Source organism: Aythya marila (genome assembly GCF_965140915.1).
Source record: "Aythya marila genome assembly, chromosome: 12".
NCBI lineage: Eukaryota > Metazoa > Chordata > Aves > Anseriformes > Anatidae > Aythya > Aythya marila.
Window position 1 is genome coordinate 21,558,489 of NC_139053.1, and position 22,651 is coordinate 21,581,139.

Sequence of the window (22,651 nt, forward strand, 5' to 3'; positions counted from 1 at the left end):
CGTCACCTCGAGGCACGCCCGCCGGGCCCCGCCCCCCGGCGCGGAGGTTCCGGCAGCGCCGCGTTCCGCCGGCCGGCCCCGCGCCGCCAGCCCCGCCTCCGCGGGAAGCGGCGGCCGCACGGGGGGCAGCGCCGCGCCGCCCCGCAAAGCCGCCCGCGGGGGGCCGGGACCGCCGGGGCCTGGCGGTGCCCGCGGGAGGGAGGGGCCGGGCCGGGCCGGGGGCGGCGGCGCAGCTCCCCGCCGGGCGGGGGCCGGGGCGGCGAGAGCTCGCTGGCAGCGGCGGCCGCGGCAGCCGGCCCGGCCGAGCGGCGAGGAGGGGGCCCGGTGCCGTGCCCGCCCGGGGCGGCGAGGAGGGGAGCGGGGCGGGGGGCGGCACCTCCCGCGGCGGCTTCCCGCCGGGCGGCGCTGCCCGCGGCCGCGCGGTGCCGGGGCTGTGGCGGCGCGGGGCGAGCGGTCCCCGGCCGGGCGGCGGCTCCCCGAGGCGGCCCCGCGAGGAGCGGCGCGCGGCGGGGCGCTCCCGGGCGTCCGGCGCCCGCTGGCCGAGGCGCGCCCATGAGAAGCAGGTGAGAGCTCGGGCGGGCGAGGGGCCGGGGCCCGGGGAGCGGCGGCGGGGAGGGCGCGGCCGGGCCGGGGCCGGGGCCGGGGCCGGGCCGGGGGCTCCCCGGGGCCGTGCCCGCGCCGCGCGCTCTGGCGGCGCCGCCATCTTGCCGGTCCGTCCGTCCGCGGCCCTTTGTCTGTCCGCGGCTCCGCGGCGCGGGTAAGGCGGGGCCGGGGCCCGGGGGGCGCGGGGCGGGGGCCGGGCGGGCGGTCTGTCGGTCTGTCAGTCTGTCGGTCTGTCTGTCTGTCGGTCGGTCTGTCCGGCCGGGCCGTCGTGCCGGGTTCCCCCGCGCGTCCTCCGCATCCTGGGGGCGCGGGCAGGGCTCCGTTCGCGGGGCCGGGGCCGCTGCCTGCCCGTCTGTCCGGGGGGTGCCGGCAGCCCCGAGTCCGTCTGTCAGAGGCCGGCAGCATCCCCGCGTCTGCCTGTCAGCGGCTGACAGCGTCCCTGTGTCCGTCTGTCCGTCTGTCTGTCTGTGGTGAACGTCTCCAGTCCTTTTGCCCGTCTGCCCGCGGGCGCTGTTGGCACCGACTCCTTCCCCGCCGGTCGGAGGGGCCGATGTTTCCCCGGTGAAGCCTGCGGGGTGCTGGCGTGTCCCCGCCCCGGGGCCGAGGGGCAGCGGCTGGCTGCGGGCCCCCTGCCCGGCCGCTCCCCTTTCCCTGCCTGCTCGCGGGCGGTCTCAGCTCTGGCCGTGAGGCCAGCCTGCTCGCGGGGTGCCGGCGGGGCTGTGGCCTGCCCTGTCCTGGGGCTGCCTGTGCCAGCCCAGCAGTGGCTGCCTCCGTGCCTGGAGCTGCATCCGCCAGGCGGTCGGTGCCTTTGTGTGCCTGGCGCCTGGCCCCTCCGGCTGTCCCCTGCTCCTCTCTCTGGGTCGGTTTGGTGGTGGCTGTGATTAGGTTTATGCCTGACCTGCCGTGGGAGCAGACGGGAGGCAGGCAGGGATTTAGGCCGAGCGCGCGGTCGCTCCTGAAGCGGGGCCTTCTCAGCTGCTGGTACGCCAGGTACGAGGTTGCTCGGAACTTTGCTTGCGATGGGTGGGGCTGCCCATGCATGGTGGTTTGTGAAACGCTTGTGGGTCGTGTTGGGTGCCGGCGCCGTGGTTGTGGTGATGCAGAATGAGCCCTGTAGGCAAAAGGATGGGGAGTGACCCTGAGGTGCCCAGCTGTGTTTGGCCAGAGACTCAGAAGGTTCCAGTGGTGTGTGTGACAGGCTCTTCTCTTCTCAGGTGAGCCCTCTGCTGAGGGAACGAACGCTCTGTGCTCCCAGGTCAGGGAAACATGTCCCGTCGGAAACAGACCACTCCTAACAAAGTTCACTGTGAGTATTATGTTACGCAGCATCGTGGGATCCCTGCCCCAGACAGATTGTTGTGGAATGAGAAGGGGAGGTGGGGAATGGTGAAAAGAGGTGCAGTCTGTGCGGGAATGGTTACTCACGGTTTCTCTTACGGCCTGTAAGAAGAGAAATTGAGCTCTGTGCATCAGGGAAACTGGCTGAGTCCTGACACGGCAGGACAGGGATAGGCTTGACCAAACAATTGACACTGTAAAGGTGTGCAGATGAGTGTATGCACAGGGCCTGCAGTTCTGCTTTGCGTTCGCACTGTCACAAGTGCAAGGTAGTATACTAAGAAATGTGAATCTGGGGCTCTGGCCAGTCTTGGGAAAGGAAGTTCCAGGTAGGGTGGTCTGTGTGCAGCTGAAAGCCTGGGAATCCCAGCTTCTGATCTTTGTTCTACCACAGACTAAACAGATTGGCATGGACGTGTCACTTAATCTCGCTGTACCTCAATTTCCTACCAGCTAATGCAAATAAAGCCATTTGCTCTATCCTTTCAGGGAATAGGCAGTGGTTAAGTCAATCAATGGACAGATAAATGCTATCTGTCAGATCATACTTGTCCTCTCAGAGCTGAGAGGACAAGGCTGTTTCTCCAGCATTGTCAAGAACCTGGCATTTGTTGAATAGTGAACGGACTGAAGATGCTGAACATCAGCACTTCTTGTGGGCAGGCTACAGAGAGATGTTAGCAGCACTCGGAGACAGCTGTGGGGATGTTCAGCTGCAAAGGGGAATCTGCACATCTACAGCTGTTGTTTGACTGACTACAGCAGAGGGAAGTTGAGGGTCTGAAGCTATACCCTTGAAACTACTCAGCTTTGTAGCTGGAGACGTGTTTGGAATCTGAGCCGGAATGAGGAGAACAAATTCCCACTTCTGTAGACATGTGAGAGCAAGGCTGATGAGATGAGGGGGCCTAGGTTATTGCTAAGCTGTAGTAACTGTCATGACTGTGGGACAGAGAGCTGAGTGCTGCAGCCCTAGCAACTGCCTTACTTTGCTGATGCTGCTGGCTTGCACGTTTCTGTGTGTTTCTCTGTGGTGCCTTTATGTATGGATATGGCAACAGAAATCTATGCATGCTGTTCTCTGCTAGAAGAAAACACGTCATGATGTAACCTAACACTCCGCACGCTCACTGAGTGTAGTGGGGAGAATTACCTCTGTGTGGGATTTGAAGGCCCCATAGGCAACAAGAGGTGGATGTGGGAGAGCTGAAAAAGCTCCTTGCTGGCTAGCGTGAGGGCGATGTAGAGGTAACTTTTGGTAGCTGTGCTGAGTCGTGCTCTCCCATTCCTGCTTCTGTGTGCTGGGTTCCACAGTGGGCAGAGTATAGCTTTGGTTTGTCTGCTTGGAATTGACTGGTTTGTCTGCTTGGAGTTAGAGAAACTTTAGACGACCCGTGTTTTCTCCTACAATGCCAGTAACACTTCTGTCCACACACATTTGCTTCTGAGAGCGCCCAGATGCTACTCTTGCTGGTTAGATTAGACTTGTAGAAAGCTTGCATGTATGTTGCCACCTCTGGTGTAGAGTTATGGTCCCTCGGCCGTGGGGACCAAGGGGTATGACAGCTCTAAAGGTGTAGGTGGAGCTTCCATGGCGTTCAGGTGGGCTGTTTTCTCTTCTGTACTCCACTGCACAACGGTTATGTCCTCCAGAAGCTTGTACTGCTGTGTACAGGACTATACATGCTATGGAGTTCAGTTGTTGCATTTTTACATTGCACGTTGCTTTTTAATCTGCAATACAAGTGATCACCAGCCTTAGTCTTGGGGAAACCACCTGGCAAAAAGGCTACTGACGGGCGTGAGATAGGCCATAGAGAGAGGAAACTTGGGACCGGTTCACCACTTTTACGTGCAATGCGTAAGCTACAGACAAACCATTCAGTAGGAGTCATCACAAGCAGCGAGTAGGATCACAAGAAAATAAAGGGACTGAAAGATACAAGAAAATTACAATGGTGATATCTCCTCCTTGAGATGGAAATCTTGTGTGTCTTATGATGAACACCACCAAATCGTTGGGACTTCTCTGTCTACCTAGCCTGCTGTGTATCTGGAGGGCCCAGAAATGCCAGTGCGCTGGTGAATGACGAGGAAAATCGGAGAGAACATCATCTCCAAGAACTGGGTGAGCCAGCAGAATGAGGAATCAGGCTGAGACATAGCAGGCACGTTACTGAGACTTCTTCACAGGGACTGAAATGTTTGGGAGGAGAGGAATAAAAGGGACAGCAGGTATGCAGCTTTTTATGCAGTTGTCTGCAATTGGGATCTGATTTGGCAGGCTGTGGGGCTGGGGAAGTGCTTTTTGGATTCGCATAAATGCTACTGTGAATATCTAACTGGACAAATTCATGGGAGGATGGTGCCCACTTCTTCCTTGCTTGGCTGCTCCATGTTATCTTCCTTCTCAGATTCATTTGGGCAAGCAACAGCTACAGTCTCCTCTCCCTGGCTTGCTCAATGCCACCTCTTTCCAGGGTTACTTTCCAGGCTTGGCATGGCCCTTGTTTGACCTTCCTCTCACAACAGGGACTGCTGACCCCACTTAGCACAGAAGCACTTCGGCATGCAGAGTGACTGGCTGGGAAGTTGTGTTGTTACAGATCAAATCGTTTTAAATAGAAGTTGATATGTAAAGAAATTCAAAATAGTAGATAAACAACAGTAAAATTACTGTTATCGTAAACGTAGCGTTGTGTGTGATGGCCCGTCCATCTACAGCTTTCATTGTAGTTGTTTCCCTTTGGCAGGGCTGCAGCACATAATTGGCTCTTAACAATTTAATTTTGTTTTGCCACATGGTGCATGAAAAACATTCTCACCTGACAATGTGGTAAGAAATAAAACTGTAATACTGGAATATACTTATTGCATTGCCCATTTTGCACTGAACTGAAAAATGCAATACAGTCACATTGTTCCTGTGGAGATATCTTCATTCGTCCGTTTCTGTCTTTATTTTCTCCCAGACTCAAAAGTGTAAAAGTATAAAATCTTTCTAAGCAATTAATCATCTGATCTTGCCTTCAAGCCCATCCATTGCTGCACTGTCACTCCATCTGTTATGGGTTACTCCACTGTTCTTGAGCTTGCCAAGAATTCTGCTTCAGGTATTAGCGTGCTTTTATTTTCCCTCCCTGCTGTCCCATGAGCTGCTTCTCTTTCTATGGCTTCTACCCTTTGCAAGTGGTGCTTATTTTAGATCTCTTCAGAATAGCCTTTTAAAATCAAATTAATGGACATTTCCTAGCTGTATTTAGCATGGTCCCAGTGTCCCATTAATCCTCTGTCTCCTTCCTTCTCCCTCTGATACACACACACTCTGTACTCTTCAGTATTTCTTGAATTCTGCTGTCTATAATATTCCAAGTTTGAAAAGAAAGTATCTTGCAAGAAATAGCACCCAGCATTCAAAACTGAGCAAAAATTGTTACTTGCATCAAAATCCTTGGTTCTTAAAGGGCTCTGTGGGCTGCGGTTATATTAACTCTTTCAATTGTTGTTTTTCATTTCAGTAACCACTACAGCAATATGGACAACCCAAATAGCGATGGGGCAGGTGGACTAGATCCACAGTGGTGGACAGACTTGCAAATTTCAGGTCCAGGAAAGGAACACAGAGAAGACCTACATGAACAGGGACTTTAAATTGATGTACAAGGAGGGAGTAAAGTGGCTCATCTCTGAGAGACTTTTCTGTTTAGGAAGGAAGACAGGGGAACGATGTGGTTTCTTTTTATTTTTGTTTTGTGGATCTGGGGGTGAGGTTGTTTGTTTGTGTGTTTATTTTCCAGAACACCTGAGAGTTATCCTGCATTCATACAGTTCAAGAAGGAAAGGGCTCAGGAAAAAATCATTTCTGGCTGCTGCAAAGTTGGTGCACCACCAGGTCCTAGCAGTCATAACTGCCCCTGTTACGCAGTACCCCAGGGCTGCCCCCCTACCTCCACAGCTGCTCTCCTGGCATCCCACTCACTTACAAGATTATGGAGAGGAGAACTGGAATGCAAAGCAGAGGCATTTGTATGAGTTTTTCACTGTCCTACATCTCTAGCTGTTTGTAAAACAAATACAGTGATTTGTTCTGGTGTTGTGGTCAGCCTGCAGCCCTTTTTGTATTTAATAAAGAAAATTCTGGAGAAGAGTCTGTGAATTCAATATTGAGCACAACGTCCTTCACTGATAGTGGTGATCCTAAAGCTGTTGCCTGTCTTACTCCCTTTCCACATAAATGCAAATGTATTCAAAAGGGGGTGGAGGTGGGGGAATAAGTGTCTGTATGTGAGCGTGTGTGTGCGGAAAGAATAAAAACATAACCCTGTACCTGTCAAACCTTACAGCTCTAAAGTTTCACTGAAGTAGGACTTAGTCTATCAGTAGATGAACTAAACACTCTTCTCTAAGTTCCTTTTGAGACCATATTAGTATAATAAGAAATTTTGTATAAGTGAAAGAGTTTTTAAAAGTTGTTTTTTTTTTTCCCTAATCCCATGATGCCTTTTAGATACAGGCTAGTGGAGAATGCACAAGATGTTGAGTGCTAACAGCACTGGTTTGGCTAACCATTTGTGTTTCTGGCTGTAAGCTGAAAGTTCTCTGCACTGTACTGAGTCAGTGTTAGCTTGGTTCTGAGTGCACTGTACAGAAAGGCCACTGGCAGACATGATCGCTCTGTTGGTTGTTGTGATTGGTGTTAGTGTTACTGATAGGAAGAGTCCCCTCAGTCGTCTCCTCTAAAGATCACAGATTTTTAAAATCGTGACATTGCAGCCTGCCAATGTGGTCTGTGTGTCTGAGCAGGAACTTTTCTGCCATTAATCTCTGGGCTGCTGCTCAGTAGAAACGAAAGCCATCTGGAAGGAGAAAGGGAAAAGGAAACAAACGTGTAACTGCTTCCACTAGTAGTCGTGGTAATGTTTGGAGTCTTGTTTCACAATTGTCATGGGTAGCACATCCTCCACCATAATTTCACATCTGTCCTGCATACCATGTGTTTCCTCATTTCAGCATACTTTGACTTCCAATGCTCTTGTCTCTGGGCTCTTAACCTGGTGGTTCGTGGAGATCTGCTTCTTGGAGAGGCACCATAATTCTGTAGTGTCCGCTGTTCGTACAGTTTGTATCTCAGTCCCACCAATGTGGTCCAGACATAAAAGCAGCGCTCCAGGTTATGAAAACCATTCAGCACTGGGATGCATTCCAACGTGGGCACATGTCCCAGTATTCACCATAGTGCCTGCTGCTTTCCGTGGCAGATAGATTTAGGGTGCTCTCCTGCACCTCTCTTCAGCCAACGTGGATTGTGTTCTCAAGTCCTCTCTACAGAAACCTTTCTCGTGTTTCTGAGAAAGACTGAAAAAAGCCTTCAAATGCTTTTGGAAACCTCCATGGGGATGGTGGGAACTCAAACTCCTCTCCCTCAGTCTCCGTGAAACTTCTGAAGGTCTTTGAAGTCTTCCGTAAATTATTGCTCATTAAAGCAATGCCGGAAATTTTGAGGTAAGCACCAGAAAGGCAGTGTGAGTATGAACATGGGGCTAAGCTGGCTGAAACAGTTTAGTATGTGGGAATACACCCCTCCTTAGAACAGGACTGGTGTTCTCTCAGTGGATCAAGAATGAAATTCCCTGATTACACTGATGCCAGTTGTGGCCCTATACTAAAAGGTGCAATTTGGTTCCAAAAGCTACTCTTTGGCTTCTTTGTTTTATGTTAAAAATGCACTGCATCTTCCATACTATTTCTGCATTTGTGCTTTGAGTAGTTCCTGGGAGTTACAAACCAGCTGATAAATTTAATCCAAAAGCTAGCCCTTTGGGAACTCTAGCACCTTGTCCCAAGTGCTCACAGCTCACCCACTGATAAAAACAAGTTATAACTACATATGAAACAAAGTCATTTGTTTGTTTTAATGTAAATATTAATGGTTGACTTTACGGAACTGGAAGCTTTCCCTAGCAGACACTGCTGTAGGAAGTTTTCTTTCAGAGGAGCTCAAGTAATCACTTTCTCTCAATGTGTTTGCTGTTGCCTGTTCTCATGCTGAGTTGAGGTACTAATTATCAGCATCTGCCAATGCAGCAGACAAGCACCTAAACAAGCATCTCAGCTTTCTGGGTTCACTCCCTTAATTTTCTGTTTTGAGTATATAAAGTATCGCTGAGATTTATTTTATCTGGGCAAGGCAAGTTAGTGAAGCAAGTTAGCCGTCACGTAAGTGGAAGAAGATGAGCTCTGAGCACCAGCTGCTTCTGGAGGGGCAGCTTGTCCCCAGTCCTCCTGGGAGAGAAGGTGGTGACAGCACACAAGGGACAGCCCTTGGTTTTAGCACCACTGTGGAAAACAGATAAGATGCCAGGCACTCAGGAAGAGATTATTTCTCTGCAAATTTCTCAAGAGAAAAAAAATAATTATGTCCTGAAGGAGAAATGTAAATTATGAAAAATGATATAAAAAATATCAATATCAAATATCTCTCTACAAATCCTCAGTCTGCTGAAGCATTTTGTCTGTAGAATGGATGAGAGAAAAGAACCACTGAACAGTGCAGAGAGGAAAGGGAATTCAACGTGAATGGGTGGGTGCTTGCTCACCCTGTAGAGGAGCCCAGCGGACCGCAGGCAGGAAGCAGGTGCTGCAGAGTAGCAACTTGATGCTGCTCTGGCGACAGCCAACGTCTGTAGAACGTCCAGGACATGCCATGGTTTGGGCTGTTGCCTGGTGATCCAGGTGGTGATGATCTAACTACTGGGCCACCAGTATGCTGCAGTGGACATAGCACAGGGCATTCAGCTAATGATCCTTCTCTCTCCCCACCAATTTGCTCTCTCCAAATACCTAGAAATAACATAGGAGAGCCAGCATTTTATTCGGTTAATTACTACCTAGCTATGAAGGAACTTTCTAATAACTAAAGAAATTCACAAACACGCTGCATGGTAATTGAGCTAACGTTGAGAATGTTTCAGCGGAAGCGCATGATAAGGAAACATGGCAAATACTATACACGGATCCTGTCAGCGGAGAAAAGTTAGGATATTAATTGAAGTTGTGATTAAACTCTGGAACACCACAATTAAGGCAAGCATGCAGATTTAGTTTGCCATGCTGTTACACTGCAAGGAGAATACAGAGAGAAAAAGAGAGCCTGTATTTAAAAATCAGTTTAACCTAATTTGGGAATCATACAAGCACTAATGTCTGTGTTTTCCCAGATCCTAACGTGATTGAATTGCTTTCTAAATATCCTGATCTGTCACAGTACCATCACCCTGCCTGCAATAGCAGGGAATAGGACGTAATGACTTAGAAGAGCCCAATAACACTATGCGTGATTTGGGATACTGTTATCATCCCTGTGTGGCTTCCCCCCCACCTCCAGCTGTGCTGCAGTTCTATTGGCAGATAGTTTGTCTGGTAGAAGAGGAAGTCACCTGGGCACATATGGCAGGTATGTGGAGTCTTGCAGGCTTTTTTACATGTCACCAGAGCAGTATATAAACAGGATTTAGAGACCAGCCTGACATCCAACATTTCCCTTAGCAAGACTGATCTAGACATAGGGACTACACTTGCATCAGCAGGTACAGAATGCTGGTGTCATGGGGTCAGCAAGCAGAGCGGTTACTTAAATGCTTTCAGAAAGGTGACTTCAGAGGTTCCGCGCAGTGCAGGTGAGCCACCTCACGCCTGATGCATTTCTGGTAAGCTTTTGTGGTAAAATCAATGGAACGACACTAGTCTGACTCTTTGTCCTTGTGGCTGCCAGGGGAGCAAGTCTTTGCAGGGCTGGAGGAGCAAGCCCGCCAAGCCATGATGAAAAACAGCTTTCCTGGACCTCTTGGGGACCAAAGGCCAGCCATTCATCCACTGCAAGACCATGACTCCAGCAGCAGTGAGTTCTGCCCCTTCCAGTAATTGCAAGGTAGTGGACTGGAGAGACTCTTCCGAGGGCTGAGGTTAGGTGCTGCACAGCTTGCGGGGGTCCTCTGGGGACCATCTTACTCATCTCCTCCTCTGGGTTAGCCCTTGGCTCTTGTGCAGGACTCCGCATCAGCCAACAAGAGTGGGACTGCTCCCTAAGGGTAGGTGGGCCCGGAGCCACCACAGCGCAGGTTGGGCAACCAGCTCACCAGCAGGGTGCACCCCACAGAGCGGGGTGCTGACAGCAACGGGCTCTGCCCACAGATTGCCAAGCAAGGCTGGCTAACAGGACAGACCCGGGAGCTCCATGCAGTACTCTGGGGACTGAAGTTTAAACGAAGCATCTGGTCAGTGGGTGTGAGCAGATGGCCCCAGATGAGGCTTGTCAAGACAATTAAGGTTTATTAGTGCCCTCAGGGCCCTGACACTTGGAGTAACTGCTCTGTATGTTTCAGGTGGCAGTGATGATGATGAAACCACCCAGGATGAAGTCTCTTCCCACACTTCTGAAGAGGATGGTTCAATGATAAAAGTGAAGAAAGAGTTAGAGAATGTGGAAAAACCTGCAGCTGGAACCCCACTGATGAGAGAAAATGAGGCAAGTGTATATTGGCACTGCACTCACCTCAAGTTCCCAGGAAGAAGAGAGGGCGCTGGGTGAAAACACATCTTTTCTCCTCGGGGTGATTTCTTCCCTTGTCCCCACTCTCGCTTCCTCCAAACAGTATCTCCTGGCTGGAGGAAATAGTGGAAATGGTGTGAGGTGTTCTTGGGTTGCCAGGAACAGGAGACAAACTGCTATTCTCCTGCCTTGCTGAGATGCTTACGTGGTCTGTCCACCTCCTTCAGTGCTGGTACCTTTCTCTGACTGATCTCCCCTTCCCTTCTGCTGCAGAGCAGACCTTGCCTACCAGAGGCACTGTGCTGGCAAGATTATGGGTGCGAGTGTGGGCCACAAGGCTTCTCTTGCTTCTGGAGGCAGCAGGAGTTTTGCTCGGAGGATACATAAAGGAAGTTTTAGATGGAGAACAGCAAACCAGCCCCAGCAGGACTGGGCACAGCACTTGATTTGGGCAAGGCCTGTGTGCAGGTGTTGACTAGATACTAAGGGAGGGTGGGGTGGCTGTGTGAAGACCTGTGTGCCCTACACCAAGGTGTCTTTCCCTCCCCTTAGGTTACCGAGAGTTTGAATGCTGACCCCATGCTGGGATTGTCCCAGTGTCCCCTCTGCCAGCTGGAATGTGGAAGCAGAGAGCAGCTCATTGCGCACGTGTACCAGGTAGGGGTTGGTTCCAAATGGGGGGATGTCTCTGGCCTTAAGCTGCTCAGCTGTCCCAAATTCAGGAACAGGCCTGGGCAAGGGCATGGGACGGCTTTGTTCTGATTTTTGCAGTCACAGAGCTGAACTGATCCTCCTATCTAGGATGTGACTGAAGTTTATAGCAGATAATCCACAGGGAGTCCTTGGTGAAAGAATCAGCAAGGCACCAGTCTGCACAGCTGGAGAGCACAGCTCCATCCCCAGGCAGTCACTACAAGCAGTTGCAGGCTGAGACAAGACAGTTCTTTCAGATCAAACACAGAAGCAATTTTTACATCACTCAGTGAAATAAGGAACCCTCCTCTTGATCGTTTGGTTCTTTATTCTGTCCCTTTATCACGGTTCCTATCCATGAAAACAGCAGTTCTTCCTCTGAAACAATTCCAGTACTGCGGGAAATCTATGCTGGGATCTTACAGGATTTTTGTCAGTACTCTCCTCCCAGCACATCAAAGTCTGTAACAGAAGGAATGAAACAGAGCTGAACTGACCACTTATCTGCACCAGCTGACTGTCTGTAGCTACCATCATAGTGAGCTTTCCCTCCCCAGCATCCTGCCTACTGCTGGTGCAGTCATGCTTTTTCTAGCAACACCAGCTGCTTAGATGCCTTTCTGAAAACAAGGGGCAGGTCGTATGATCTGAGCGTTCTGGCTCTACTTGTTTCTCTTGCACTGCTGTTGAACTGCAGGAAGGTATTTGATCTGTGACATCCCAAATGTCTTGCACTTAGTCTAGGAGCTGTAAGCCAGAGGTTTTAGTGGTTAAATGATCCTTTTCCAAGAGGCTGAACTAAATGGTTTGCCATATTTTGTTAGCACACCTCAAACTGGGCAGGGAGCTGGGCAGTTTGTAACTAACAACCTAGTGGTTGTTTTGCAGCACACTGCAGCTGTGGTGAGCGCCAAGAGCTACATGTGTCCTGTATGTGGCAGAGCCCTCAGCTCACCAGGATCCCTTGGGCGACATCTCCTGATCCACTCAGAGGACCAGCTGTCAAACTGTGCAGTGTGTGGAGCACGTTTCACCAGCCACGCCACATTCAACAGGTCAGGGTCGCCCTGGCTGGTGAGTGGGCTAGGGTACCCACAGAAAAGATTAGGTGGGTTGCCTTAAGTGACACAGGAATCATGTCTATGCCCTACTAAAGGCCAGCTGTGAACACCCACAATGACTGAGATTTCCTGGATCCCTTCCTCCTTGCAGCTCCACATTACCTGCAAAAATCTCCACGAGCTGTGCTGCTAAAAGGGTGTTTCTTAGCTCTGTGAAGAAGTAGGATTCTTCAGAGCACTGAGACTCTTGTCACAGAACAATCGTTGCTCTCCTTGCTGATCAGTCCATCAGACAGGGTCTGTGCTGCCCAGATGAGTTCCTCATTTCCAAAGCAAGACTACAGGCAGAAACCAAAATGTTCCTTATTTGTGTCCTCCCTGGTGGAAGATTATTCACTGACTAGGGGAACAGGGAATGGAGAAATCCAGAGATGATGGGGAGTAGCAGCTTGCTGGTTAATTCCTGCCCTTGCACTCTTCCAACTCAGGTACTGCTCTGGGCTAACCCTGTTCCTACCCCTGTCTATGCTGTTGATTGGTTTTAGGTATTCAGATGTGTTTGTGGGCAGGGATGGTTTAGCACAGGCCTCTGTCATGGGCACTATTAGGGGTACTGTTCACTGCAGCCTCCCCGTCAGTCCGAGATGAGGTCCCTCCTGTCAGCACCAAGTCTCTGACACTCTGCACTTTCTGCTTTCCAGTGAGAAGCTGCCAGAAGTGCTCAGTGCAGATCGCCTGCCCGCACCCCAAACTGAGGGCCCCTCCAGTGTCGAGGGGAAGGACGTTGCCTTTCACACCCCTGTATATCCTGCGAGCATCCTCCTAGTGTGCAACAACTGCGCTGCGTATCGCAAGCTGCTGGAGGCACAGACACCTGGCATGCGAAAGTGGGCACTTCGTCGGCAGAACGAGCCCCTGGAAGTGCGGCTGCAGCGTCTGGAGCGGGAGCGCACAGCCAAGAAGAGCCGGCGGGACAACGAGACTCCCGAGGAGCGGGAAGTGAGACGGATGCGGGATCGAGAAGCTAAGCGCCTGCAGCGCATGCAAGAGACAGATGAACAGCGGGCGCGACGGCTGCAGCGAGACCGGGAAGCCATGCGATTGAAACGTGCAAACGAGACCCCAGAGAAACGGCAGGCCCGGCTCATCCGGGAACGCGAGGCCAAGAGGCTGAAGCGGCGCCTGGAGAAAATGGACATGATGCTTCGGGCACAGTTTGGCCAGGACCCCTCTGCCATGGCAGCTTTGGCAGCTGAAATGAACTTCTTCCAGCTGCCAGTGAGCAACGTAGAGCTGGAGAGCCAACTGCTGGGCAAAATGACCTTTGAGGAGCAGAGCAACAGTACACTGCATTGAGCTGCGGCCAAAGACTACCGCCACTGCTGCGTCTGTCGCAGGCAAACTAGCAGGCTTCTATGCTCAGGAGGCTGTTGTGGGTCCCTGGCTAGCTCTCCCCCACAGATGGTTCCGACTTTCTCCTGAACACAGGAGGAGAACAGAGCTGAGAGATGTCTGCCAAAGTAGCCCTGGTGGAAGCAGATTCTGAGGATACAGGCTGCTGTGGGGGTCAGCCACAGCTTGTGAACAGTGGGAAAATAAATTAATGTTTCACATTTATTTAGTCCCCTTCTTTACCTTTTGTACTTTGTCCTGTTCTTGGACCCTTGCAGCATGGATGGGTTTAGGCTGCTGCAGTTTTGCTACAGGTGAAAAGCCTGCCTCACTGAAAAAGGAACTTATTTACAGCAGCGTAAGTAATGGAGCTGAGGACTTTGATAGTCCCATGCTCCTCCAGGAATACATACCTCACTGCTTGTGTCCATAAAAATTGAAGCAAAAAAGGATGCCATCTTCCTGCAAATGGCTGCGCACACCCTTTAACACTATTTCTATGTGCTTGTTTGCCGTAGTGTACTTGGAAAAACTAAGAGGAAGTAATTCCTGTTCTAAGATACCTCATATAGACAATAACAGAAAGGCTGACCGAGGTAAGCAAACAAGGAGCAGCTTGCCAGTTGATGAACAAGGTAATTTTCACTTAAACAGCATTTCAGGTTTGCAAGTGAGAGAGACACAGACATGCTGTAGAGAGTTTAGCAAAGGGCCCCAAAGGGACTGCAACATCTGTCCTCTGAGGAGAGGCTGCAAGAGCTGGGATTGCTCAGCCTGGAGAAAAGAATGGTTAGGGGGATCTTGCCCATGCCTAGAAATACCTGAAGGGAGCTGCAGAGAGGACAGAGCCAGTCATTTTTCAGTGACTTAGAAACTTGATTTTTTCCCTCTAGTTAGCTTGAAAAACTTTTGCCGCAACTCTTTTGAAGTCCTACTTAACTGCTTAAAATAGTTGCCTTTGAAGTGCACCATGCTGCATTTTTTCATGACATGAAACTAACCTTATAGACAGTCTTGTGGGCACTCACTACAAAAAGCTTTTAATCTTTTGAACCCTACACTCTTTAACATGCCACTGTAACAGCTTGTTTCCTCAGCTTAGAGAAGTTGTTTTATCTTCTCATCTGGATTTTCAGGAGCCATCCTTGCCTTGCTCTCTTTGGGAAAAGGCACCAGGTCTGGCAAGGATCTATTCAGTTCTATGTTACCTTCTCCATATCCTCTTTTGTTCTGTGAGCTGATCTCACTTTTATTCTTACCTCTGTTCATTTTCACACTCAAGCCAACAGTTTGCTCTTTGCAGCAATTGCTGTTACCCTACATTGTGTGTTTTGCTTGGCCAGCAGAGACATAGCTTTGCTGTGCTAACTGTACACTTTTTTGAGGTTGCTTTTACCACAACCTCCCTGGCACCTTATGATTATTCCAAGCAATATTTACTAACAAAACCATTGTATCAAAGGGGTTCAAGGAGATCACAGAAAAGCGAAAGTATTTGAATGCAGACTTAAAGCTTACAAGCTATCTGTCTGCCTTTACCTTGTGTTTGTCAGTTTCCAGATCACTGTGTAAGACCAGAGAACCCCCGTTCAAACGATCACTGATGCCACAGACGAGCAAAAAGTCTCAAACACCAAAGGAAAAGCTATTGGTTTATATATAGATATATATAGATATAGATATATACTGTGTTTACAGAGTCAACGAGTTAAATGCAATATTCATAAGAGCATTAACAATAAAAATACAATCTGTGTGTAGCCAAGTACAGACTTAAAATGGTAAAACAGGAAAAAGGATCTCACCAAAAGTACAAATATACAGTACAAATTGATTTATTTAAAACAGTTACAAAAAAAGCACAACAAAATAGAGATTATCCTTAGAATTATTAATGCTTTGTTAAAGATCAGGTAGGAGGAATGGGGTGGGAGCAAGGTTGGAGGGGAGCACCTGACTAGTTCTAAGGCTTTAGATACAATGCGGTCGGTTACATGTTAATACAGCCATTACATAACTGGGATTATAGTTGAGGGATCAGCACTTATCTACAAAGACCTCCTTGCCTCAGGGCAGCCCAGCCAGTTCCCCCAGTGCCACATGCCTTGCTCTGCTTAGCATGCGCAGACCCTCCCCTGGCTCTAAGGTGCCACGAAAGCGAAAAGCGACCAGAACGTGCACGGCGCGTTTGCAGGGTGGGGTGGCAGCAGCCTGGGACGTCGGGACAAGTCCTGTCCTCCATGGACAGATGTGAAGACCATGGAGGAGTCTTGACCATCGGCATTTTAAGCCCTACACGGAACATACCCTGGGCCAAACTCTGTACAGAATGTGCATTCGTAGCCATCTGAGCAGCTTCTGTAAAGTTTCAGGCCCGGGACAGCCTGAAAGGCAAAGAGCAGTTGTGAGTGACGCTAGGGAAAGGCACATGGACTGCTGTGGGCAGGAACTAGCATTTGGGCTACTCAAGCTGCTGTAGTTTCATTTAAAATATTTTTCTGAGTAACAAGGATCGTTAGTTCTCTACTGGGGAAAGTGACTTCAAGTGTGGGGTGGGGACAGGAGGGATGGGGACACTTAATGTGAAAAGTGCATTATACTTGCGCACCTGCTGGAAAGGAGAGGCAGAGGTGCTCCTGCAGCTTTCCTCCTTTCCAGACAGAGCTTCCTCTGCATAGTCTGGTAGTGATGAGCGCTCGTCACCTGGAGCAAGTCTTGTGTTCCTGGGGGAACAGTGTACACACGGCCTGGGAGCAGGCCTGGCCTCTGATGGGCAGCTGACCCGAGGAATGTTTCATGAGATGGGACAGATGGCTACAGACACCCGTTATTGCATCCTACAGACTCTTCCCACAGCCTCCGTGCGAGCTGGGTAAGACCAAGGCCAGGACGCCTCCTCCTTCAGGTAGGACAGACCACAGCTCTCCCTCCCTTCACAATAGCAGCAGGAAAACAGTGTATTTCTGAGAAGCCTGTCACATCTCTGCCAGCAGAAAGGCCTGGATAACCAGCTCGTTCCATAACGTCTTCCTGGCTTTATCTCCCCCTATCCATGTAAACCTAAGAAATAAATGCCTCCTCTGTGGGCTCTTTCACAGCCTTCCTGCCCACAGCAGAACCTGTCTCGCACACTCCCTGTCTCGAGAGAGCCTGAACACTCAACCCAACAGCCACCACTGGAGCTGAGCAACACAGTCCAACCCAGTAAAGAAAGATTCCAGTGATTATGAGTGCTGTTTGCTGGGCTAGAGGGCCTCCGGTACTCCCCTCCTACCCACAGTCCCTGGGGCAAGCGGCCAGATGCCCAAATTACTCTCAATGCCTCCTCCATGAGATGTGCTCCAAACCGTTGCTTCCAGAGAACAGAAGAGCTGGCAGCTGAACCATGCTCAACAGTGGGACTCACAGGGAGCCTGGACAGAAGCCCCAAGGACAAACACACCCTGGCCTCTTCCACGGACCACAGAACCACTCAGCAGATGCATGGCCAAGCCAGCAGCCAAGGAAACACCAGGACGAGCACCCGCCCAACCCCCAGCTGCCCCAGGCAGAGCTGGTCTAGCCCCGCGGCATCTTGCTTCATACACCAGCCTTTTCAGACCACCGCCCCACGCGGCCAAGACCTAGAAGCAGTGAGTACAGCGACACACGGGACATGAGGCAGGCTCTCCAAACCCTCTAAGACAGAGACTTCCATGTCTGAATGGGCACACCGGGGCTCTGCACCGTCCAGCTGCACAAACACTCTGAGCACACAACGTCCCTTCCGCACTCACTGGCCAAACCTCTGCAAGATCCCTTCCTCAGCTGCCTGCCACAGCTCTCAGTCCCTCTGCATGCGCCACACAAAGAACAGGCAAGAGAAGCCGGGCTCCTCTGTCTTCTGCTCTTGGCCACAGACCCTGGCTATCCTGAGCATTAAGCACTAACCAGCATCAGGCAAGGCCTTTGTGCAGGAGAGTCCGATGAACAGCGACTGCGGAACACACGTGGGAATGAGGCCGCGCACCTGGGCCCAGGCAAGGATGTTCCTGTGCCACGAAAAGGCAGCACCCCACAGCTGCCGCGTCGAAGGAGGCAGAATCTTCACACGACAGTGTCACTGTGACCTTGTGCATTTCCACATGCAGGTGATGAGACCACAAGCATTTTGTGATTCTGGGGAAGCTATGTGTGACACGGGCAGCATCCTCACCCTGGAGAAACCCTCGTGAGGCACAAACACTGAAGGCATGAACAAAGCGTATCTTAACTAAGGCCTGAAAATAAATTGTTCTCCCGGCGCAGGCATGTCAAAGGCAACAGAAATGGCTAGCGATTTGCTAGGAAATCATAATCAATGGCCTGGATGGAAGAACCCTTCTGGAGACTCTCTCGCTTGCAGAACACGTATGCACAAAGCCCCTGCCACACAGCCAACTGAAGCCAGTTGGTTACAGGACACGTTTCTGAAGAGTATTCAGACCAACCCTGAGACACCAGCACCGCAGAAGCTGACCAGGAGGGCAGCCACATCATCGAGAAGTGCTGACACACAAGCCATTCGGGGAAAGAGAGAAGCAGAGCCCTAGCAGTCCAGCATGCCTGGCAGAAAACTTCAGGAAGATGAGACAAGGGAGACAGAAAATGGTACACTAACATCAGGAGCATCATCAGGACTCTAGCAGGGATCGGCACGCTGAGAAGAAATCCTCAAAAGCCTGGTCCTAGCAGAGTGATGGGCACCGTAATACAGGGAATACTCAAATCCACGTTAAGTCAGTAAAGGCTCTTACCCTTGACAAAAGCCAGTGTCATAACACACCATCAGAGAGGGCAAATTAGTGTAACTGCAGGAGCCTTCACTCGAATGGAGTGTTATTTACCATAACGAGGTATTAATACACATTTGTTAGATTTCACTGTGAAGAAGGCTACTCTTGATATTACTGTGTTGTTCTACAGAGGAACTCCAAAGTTCTGCGTTAGAACAACTAACAGAAAAACACCCAGAAATGCCCTACGATGCTGCGATCCCTAGAGTCCCTACATTACTCATGGAACTGTAATTAGCTGAAGCTTTGTACTTTGCCTGCACATGCACAAACGCTTGTTTCTTTAGAGTTTATTCAGAAAACTGCCTGCAGGGAATAATTAGCCATCTGTAAAGTTTTCTTCTGATGTAATTACAGAATAGTCTCGGTCTTCTCACAGTCGAAGGATGTGTTTCCATCCCTCACTAGAGAATGCTAAATATATCTGACTCCAGCTTTCAAAAAAAACAAAAACCAAACAAAACAAAACCTAGCCCCATTCACCCACAGGCTAAGCCTTAAAAGCCTTAAGCCCAAGAGATTTTGTTTTTAAGGTTATTAACGTGGGAAGGAATATTTGATTTGGTGACTAATATTACAATAATTAGGTGACAACAGAAATATTTCAAAGCAGGAAACTGACATCTCCCATCCCGTGCCCCATCCCAAGTGCTCAAGTTCCCTATTCACCTGTACCCAAACCCATTCTTTTGGTCCTTCCTCTTGAGTTTCTGTGATTCATGGAAATCTCTGTACATTCTTTGCAAGAAGAAAGAGCAGTTGGATTCAGTGGAAGAGACATTAAACAGAACCATCAGAGAAGCATCTGCGTCCTGCCCTCAAGAGCTCCATCGGTGAACGGTCCTTTTAAAGTGCATGTGTGAAGAAAGGGGATACTGGGAGTAGAGCCCCCTAAACTCCAGTGGGGACCCATCTCTCCCCATCATGAAAAAGGAGGAATAATATCTTCAGCAATTTTACTTTCTACCTTAAGCCACGTCTGCCCTTCCCATCTCTCCACCTTTCCTGAATGCTTACTTAGACCCTGCCCTGCAGGGTGTCAGTTGTTCAGGGAGGTGCAAGAAAGCCCCAGCCTCCAGATGTTCTCATCGCAAGCTCGTGAGCACGTCCCTTTTCTCTACCTCGGCTAGCCTGTTGCTGCTCCCTGAGGCACTGGAGTCCTCTCGATTCCCCAAGAGGAACTGGTCAGCCACTGAACTGGAATTAATCCAGTTCTGCAGGGCAGCCTTGCTGGTGAACCTGCCACAAAGCGTGTGCAATTTCTCCACCCAGTGAAGGTGAGGCTCACCCGGAGGGCATGCCCTAGCTCACAGCCTCAAAGGGATCACTTCCCTGCATTAGAACGCCCTTCGATAGACAGCTTGACCTCCTGGGGAATGAAAGAGGGACGGAGCAGAGAGGGCCGAGGCTCCTCTGCCTGCGTGCTGTATCTTTGGAAGCCTGGGGCTGCCCAGCTGTGCTGAGTGACAGTCTCAGGCTGAGAGGGTTCTGCGTGAGAGCTCTGAGCTGCACTTTCCCTTTCTGGCTGGCTCTTCCTTTCAGCAGCTCTGTCAGACGGTTCTCTGGACCCCTGAGCAGTTCTTTCAGATTTCTCCCTAGTAGATATCAACTGATCTGTGAGAGGGTAGTTAGCCTGAGAAGCAGAGTTGCCATTCATGCTCTGTAAACTGATTGATATGCAGACATCGCCCACTTGCAGCCTGTGACAGGGCAAAGCAAAGAGCTGAGCAGTCCGCCCCGGGCTACAGGAGGACCAGCCCTGGCCATAGACAAAGAAGGGATGCTCTGGGGGCACATCGATGCTCACTTTACTTTGTTGCTCCCCAACCACAAAATGCAACATGACAAGCCCAGGCCACTGGCTTTCCTGAATATCCACCACGGTGCTGGAATCGATCTTCAGGCCCCCGCTCACCTCTGCACTGCGAACAAAGTCTTGAGTCTGCAGGTCCTCTACCCGCTTCAGCTCTCCTGTAGCCAGCTGGATGATGGCTCCTTTCATGAAGTGGGAGGGCAAGTGTGAGGAGCTGGGTGGCTGCAGCTGTGCCGGGTCCTTTTCAAGCACACTTCCTCGAGCCTGCACGTCTGGACTCTGCCTTACCAGGGTTTCTGAAGCAGAAGACCTGATGGGCTCAGATCCAACGGGAACCAGTACTGGCTTGCCGTTGGCTATCACCATTCCTTTGGTTAATTGTCTTTGTCTAACCATCTCTTCAGGGGATACAACATACGGACTCCTGGACTGGCTCTTCCCAGCAGCGGCCCTTTCCACCGTGTTCCTCAAAATGTCCTTTGACTCCCCCTGCTGATCAGAGATACTATGGCAAAGGTTTAAAGGGCTTGGGTCATCTTTCCTCTGGGCTGCCAGAACATGATAATCCTGAGATGCCAACACCCCTACCACCCTCTGGACCTCCAGGTCAGTGTCTGGGGTGTTTCTGTGAGCTGGCACAGAGACCTCTGTTCTCAACGTCTGGTAACCTGAAAGAAACTGTCCATCAACCACACATCCCACTGCAGCCCCTGGCGGACAGTCTTCGGCTTTACTGCTGCCAGAGTCCACAGCCTCACTGGTCCTCCTCACCACGTTGTGCTCCAGATGTCTCTGTCCACCGTTGGCAGCAGCTACCTCTGAACTCAGCTGACTGTCTTGCTGAGAAGAATCTGGGCTTCCACCTGCTGTGGGTGTCTCATATGCCGAGTACCCTGGTGGGAGGCGGGACATCTGATAATAAACAGGAATTCTACCTAGCGTAGTATCTAGTGGCTGGGTCCCAGCATGGTGCTGCATCTGGCCCGAGGGAGAGACCGCAGAAGCAGATTTGTTGAAGGTGTGGGTAGGAGAGGTAGTCTGGGGGGAAGGAGCGGCTTCTTCCGTGAAGAGAGAGGCATATGGCACAAAGTGGGGGACGTGAGAGGCGGCGAGGTTGGTGGAAGGAGACAGGAGAGGACTAGGCAGGAAGCCGGGAGGGACAGCGTAGGGCACCGTGTAATGCGAGCCGATGAGCTGCAGGGACGTCGGCGGGATCTGCGCGTAGTGGATGGGCGGGTAGGGCACCCCCGGGTGCTGGATTATCGGCGAGGTCACGTTGAAGGCCGGGGTCAGGGGGCTCACGTTCACCACGGGGTGCAGGGCCGTGGGGGAGAAGGTGGCGGGCGGCACCGCCACCTTGTAGAGCATCCCGTACTGGTCCACCGTCAGCCCCGCCACCGCCTCCGCGGCCTCCCCGGGGCCGTAGCGCAGGGCCGCGGGGCCCGGCCCCGCCGTCCGGGCCCACTCGGGGCCCTCGCCCGAGGCCTGGGCGCCCCCCGCCCGCGCCGCCTCCGTGCCGCTGCTGGCGGCCGGCAGCTCCCGCTTCTTGGGCGGGAGGCGCTCCTGGCTGCGCTCGTGGCCCGCTCTCATGGCGCCCCGCGGAGTCCCGGCAGCCGCGGCCGCGACGCTCGTTCATGGGGGCGCCCGCAGGGGCTGCCGCACGCCGGCTCCCGGATCCCCGCCGCCGGCCGCCGCCGCCTCACCTGCACCGGGAACAGAGGGAGCCGTGAGCCCGGGGGCCGGGGCCGCGCGGGGGGAGCCCCGAGCCGCGGGGACGGGGCCAGACCCGGGCCCCGGGCCCCGGAGCCGCGAGCCCCCGCCCCGCTCGGCGGCCCCGGCCCCGGCCCCGGCCGCCCCGCGCCCTGCCCCGCTCCGCCCCGCCGGGCCCGAGGCGCCGCGGCCGCGCCCCGCCTCCGCCGGCCCGCCCGGCGCCCGCCGCGCCTCACCCGCCGCCATCGCCCGGCTCCTGCTCCGCGACCCCCATCGGCCCCGCGGCCGCCTCCGGCCCGGCCCGGCCCGGCCCCGCCCCGCGCCGCGGCGCGCAGCGATGACGAGGTGAGGCCGCGCGCCGGAAGCGCCTCAGCGCCGGGGCCGCCCGCAGCGCCCGTTGCCGCGGCGACGGCTGGAGGCGAGGCGGGGCGGGGGAGCCCTGCGCGGGGCCGGGAGCTGCGGGCGGCCCCAGAGCGGAGCGGGCGCTGCCGAGGCGACCTCGCTGCTGCGGGGGGCAGCGGCTGGGCGCCCCCTGCCCGGCCTCGGCTGCGGGGAGCCGGCGGCTCCTCACCGGGCGCCCTGCGGCCGATCCCCGCCGAACCCAGAGCAGGCGGCAGCCGGGCCCAAGCCGCTCCCGGGCCCCGCCGCCACCCCGGGCCGGCTCCAGCGGGCCGTGCCC

General features: G+C 52.5%; 2 protein-coding genes across 12 annotated transcripts; one reads left to right on the plus strand and one right to left on the minus strand.

The window, feature by feature from the left end:
• Positions 1–85: 85 nt before the first annotated feature.
• Positions 86–13,835, plus strand: ZNF821 (zinc finger protein 821). 8 transcript variants are annotated; one of them, XM_082770128.1, is made up of 7 exons: positions 86–563; positions 1,818–1,909; positions 9,713–9,838; positions 10,323–10,465; positions 11,042–11,146; positions 12,071–12,237; positions 12,945–13,835. In XM_082770128.1, exons 2-7 carry the CDS (start codon positions 1,870–1,872, stop codon positions 13,597–13,599), a joined length of 1,236 nt encoding a protein of 411 aa, XP_082626254.1. In that variant the 5' UTR covers positions 86–563; positions 1,818–1,869; the 3' UTR covers positions 13,600–13,835. The 8 variants fall into 8 exon arrangements, 4 of the variants coding, with proteins under 4 accessions (XP_082626254.1, XP_082626255.1, XP_082626257.1 ...); XM_082770129.1 differs by lacking the exon at positions 1,818–1,909; XM_082770131.1 differs by lacking the exon at positions 12,071–12,237 and having other exon boundaries at positions 12,945–13,076.
• On the minus strand, positions 6,214–22,289 carry ATXN1L (ataxin 1 like). Of its 4 annotated transcripts, XM_082770124.1 has the most exons (4): positions 22,209–22,289; positions 20,365–21,965; positions 10,493–10,602; positions 6,214–8,781 (listed from the first exon to the last, which is right to left on the minus strand). In XM_082770124.1, the coding sequence occupies exons 2-4, from the start codon at positions 21,850–21,852 to the stop codon at positions 8,733–8,735; spliced, it is 1,647 nt and encodes a 548-aa protein (XP_082626250.1). In that variant the 5' UTR covers positions 21,853–21,965; positions 22,209–22,289; the 3' UTR covers positions 6,214–8,732. The 4 variants fall into 4 exon arrangements, 3 of the variants coding, with proteins under 3 accessions (XP_082626250.1, XP_082626251.1, XP_082626249.1); XR_014318350.1 differs by lacking the exons at positions 6,214–8,781; positions 10,493–10,602 and adding an exon at positions 15,271–16,019 and having other exon boundaries at positions 16,244–21,965; XM_082770125.1 differs by lacking the exons at positions 6,214–8,781; positions 10,493–10,602 and adding an exon at positions 15,271–16,019.
• Positions 22,290–22,651: the final 362 nt, after the last annotated feature.